At 33.1% G+C, this 3,110-nt stretch overlaps 1 protein-coding gene across 1 annotated transcript in view; it reads left to right on the forward strand.

The window, feature by feature from the left end:
• The first annotated feature begins 243 nt into the window (after nt 1-243).
• chmp2ba (charged multivesicular body protein 2Ba) overlaps nt 244-3,110 on the forward strand; it is an 18,577-nt gene continuing 15,710 nt past the window's right edge. The window contains exon 1 of the mRNA XM_016563908.1: nt 244-393. Within this exon, the coding sequence (XP_016419394.1) occupies nt 360-393 (34 nt within the window). The 5' untranslated portion in view covers nt 244-359. The remainder of the gene's footprint in view (nt 394-3,110) is intronic.

Consider the following 3,110-nt stretch of genomic DNA (forward strand, 5'->3'; position numbering starts at 1 on the left):
AAATTGTTTTTGGTGAATTATAGCAAGTTACACTCCAGCACACTGCTGAAAATGTCGATCACAAGACCATGTGCAGTTTGCTGAATTGCTGAAGTAACAGAAGCTCAGAGCGCTTTGTGGAGGGAGGCGCTGCCCCCTACAGGACGTGAAGGAGAACTGCGCGCAGACCCTCGCCCGTGACGTCCCCATAGCGCGCGGTGTGGCTCTGGCATCATGTGAGAGAGTCAAAGTCAGTTGTGCTGACACAAACAAGGAAAACGAGACCTTTGAGTGGATCGATAGACGGTTAGGCTCAGGCAGTTAGCACAGATAAACTAGGTTTACACTGAATTAAAGAGAAAAACAACGTCTAAGTTATCATGGCATCTCTGTTTAAAAAGAAGACAGTTGACGGTAAGTCACTTTGTTAATTGTTTTATTATAGTTTTTCATGGTTAGATCCCTGATTATAATTTACACCTGTCTGCCTGCTGCATCTTTTGAAACTTTATCAGCATGTTTCACCTGTTTTGCTATTTTTACGTACGGAAGTCACAGTCAAAAAGGCGGAATATTTGCTACATGTGTGTTTTTGTTATTAATAATGACTGTGAATAAACAGTAGCCTAGGCTACTTTCATTATAATAACAGGTGTTTCATAAAAAATGATGACAGTTGCACTCATGTGTCTGTCCGTGATCCATGCGTTATGTCTTCTAACATTATTTACATAAAAGTTTGTTTTGTTTCTTTTACACAAATGATTTTCCACTGTACCAAAAGTGAAAACAATTAAAACCATTATTTCATCGTGAAAAGTAACAAAGCCACTCATCAAGATTTGTGAGTATCATGTTGGTTACCTCATTTACAGGTCCTTTTTAGATTCTTTTACATTGAAATTTTTTTTTACATTATAGATGTTTATTATATTGACAGCTCAACATGCAAAGCAAATTATTCCCTCGATGGACAGCATTATGAAGATCAAATTGCGTTCTGAATATTTGGCATAGTTAGCTGGTTAGATTAACAGGTTATCTATCTGCCTCAAGACTCAACTGATCATTGTATCATTCAAACACTTCCATTTAAACCTGTCTCCAGTGATTAACAATAGAAACACTCATTCATACAGTTCATACTATATTTTAAAGACCATACTTATCTTTTTGTTTTAGGCTATTTTATTTATTTATTTATTTTAGATTCTGCATTGTCACTATCCTAATTTGAGAGAATGTTTTAAAGTTCTTATTTATTTATTTGCTTTTATCAGCTATAAAAAAATATCTACTGCCTAGTGCCTATACAGACTTATACACATGGTATAGTCTATAATAAATAAATATAAAGCAGAAGAGTTGGAGGTAAACTGATATAAAATCATTTGAATCAATCATAGTCTTTACTCACGTTCTGATGCTTTTGTCATGGTCAAGTAGAATTCCCATCATTCCCGAGCCTTTGTCCTCTTGACCTTCGTGCCAAGGTGAGCCAAGCGTCATCGTGCCAAAGTATCCTCTCAGATGGCAGAGTTGGTTTAGCTCAGCGAGTTTTGTGGACGATAACCCTCCCTCAATACTACGTTTTCGGTGCGTCATCTTTTGCGTAGACTTGTACGTGTACACAAACTCTCTCATCAAGGTTTAGACATGGGCAAGTAACAAAATTATTATGATAATGATGTAAAAAAAATATATTTACAAACTCTTTGTAACTTTTTTTGTACTTTTCTTTCTTTTGTACAATACTAATGAAGTTTTTGTTTCGCTTTATTATTGACATATATAGAATTTTATCAAAATTTTTTTACTTTCATACATTTAATACATATTTCATACTTTTCATAATTTTTTAATTAATATTTAAACAACTTCATTAGATTTGTCTTTTTATATTCTTATATATATATATATATATATATTTATTTTTCTTTTATGATTTGCTTTCTAATAACTTTTTGATCAATTTGCATGGTTTTTCCTTTTTCCTATCTTATTTTTAACATTTTTTATTATTTTTTATTAAACTTTTTTCCCCCTATAATTTAATTCATTTACTTAATAAATGTTCTTGTATTTTCTTTAAACCGTTGTCCTCCTACTACACCCTCTGTTGCTTCTAATATTGACAGTTTAACCTCACGGGATGTTATGATATGATTGGCATTCATGAGGGCACATGTTGGGCTGATTGCTGTGTAGGAGAGCGTATCTTCCCTATAGGCGTTGTGGCTGCACTCTGCCATCCTTAGAGGTGGAGTATGAAGAGGAACCTTATGTTCAGCGCATGTGTTTAGCTTGTCCCTCAAATGCATGAAAACAGGAAGAGCATGATCTTGCTGGCTTTGCTCCCAAACAATGTTTTTTGGGCTCCCCAGGCTCATGGAAGCACATTTCATTAACTGCAATATTCAGATCCAAAATAGGCTGTGAATCAAGCCCATTTAAGTGCTCTTGTGGTTAAGGTGCCTAAATAGATTTTCTTCCTTAAAGGGAGCATATCAGTTTTTCTTGACCACAAATACTGGCTATATTCTTCAACAAACAACAAAAATAGTAGTACAAACAGCTTAAGCAGTGATAATTATTGTAAGCATGATGTGGATGGACCATTATGTTATGCTTTCCTATTTATTTTATTTTTATTTAATTTTATTTTTCATCAAGTGTAAAACAAAATCACACAAAACACAGTTGTGAAATTTTGTACATGCAAACCACTCATATTTTCTTTAGATGTTAGTTATTACTACAGTGCAAACAGTAATAATGAAAAATATTATTAACATTTAAAATAACTGTTTTATATTTGATTGTGTATTAAAATGTAATTTATTCATATGATGAAAAAAGCTGAATTTTCAGCATCATTACTCCATTCTTCAGTGGCACATGATCCTTCAAAAATCATTCTAATATGCTGGTTTGATGGCCAAGACACATTTATTATTATCAATGCTGAAACAGTTCTGCTGCTTAATATTTTTGTAGAAGCTATGATACTTTAAAAGAAAATAATCTTTTGTAACAGTTCACCATAGTCTCTTGATGAATGTAATGCATCCCTACTGAATAAAAATATTTTCTTAAAAAAAAAAATCATACTTTTGAACAGTAATGTGTAT

This window comes from Sinocyclocheilus rhinocerous, unplaced genomic scaffold, assembly GCF_001515625.1.
Source record: "Sinocyclocheilus rhinocerous isolate Xijiao unplaced genomic scaffold, SAMN03320098_v1.1 scaffold2695, whole genome shotgun sequence".
In the NCBI taxonomy this organism is placed as follows: Eukaryota; Metazoa; Chordata; class Actinopteri; order Cypriniformes; family Cyprinidae; genus Sinocyclocheilus; species Sinocyclocheilus rhinocerous.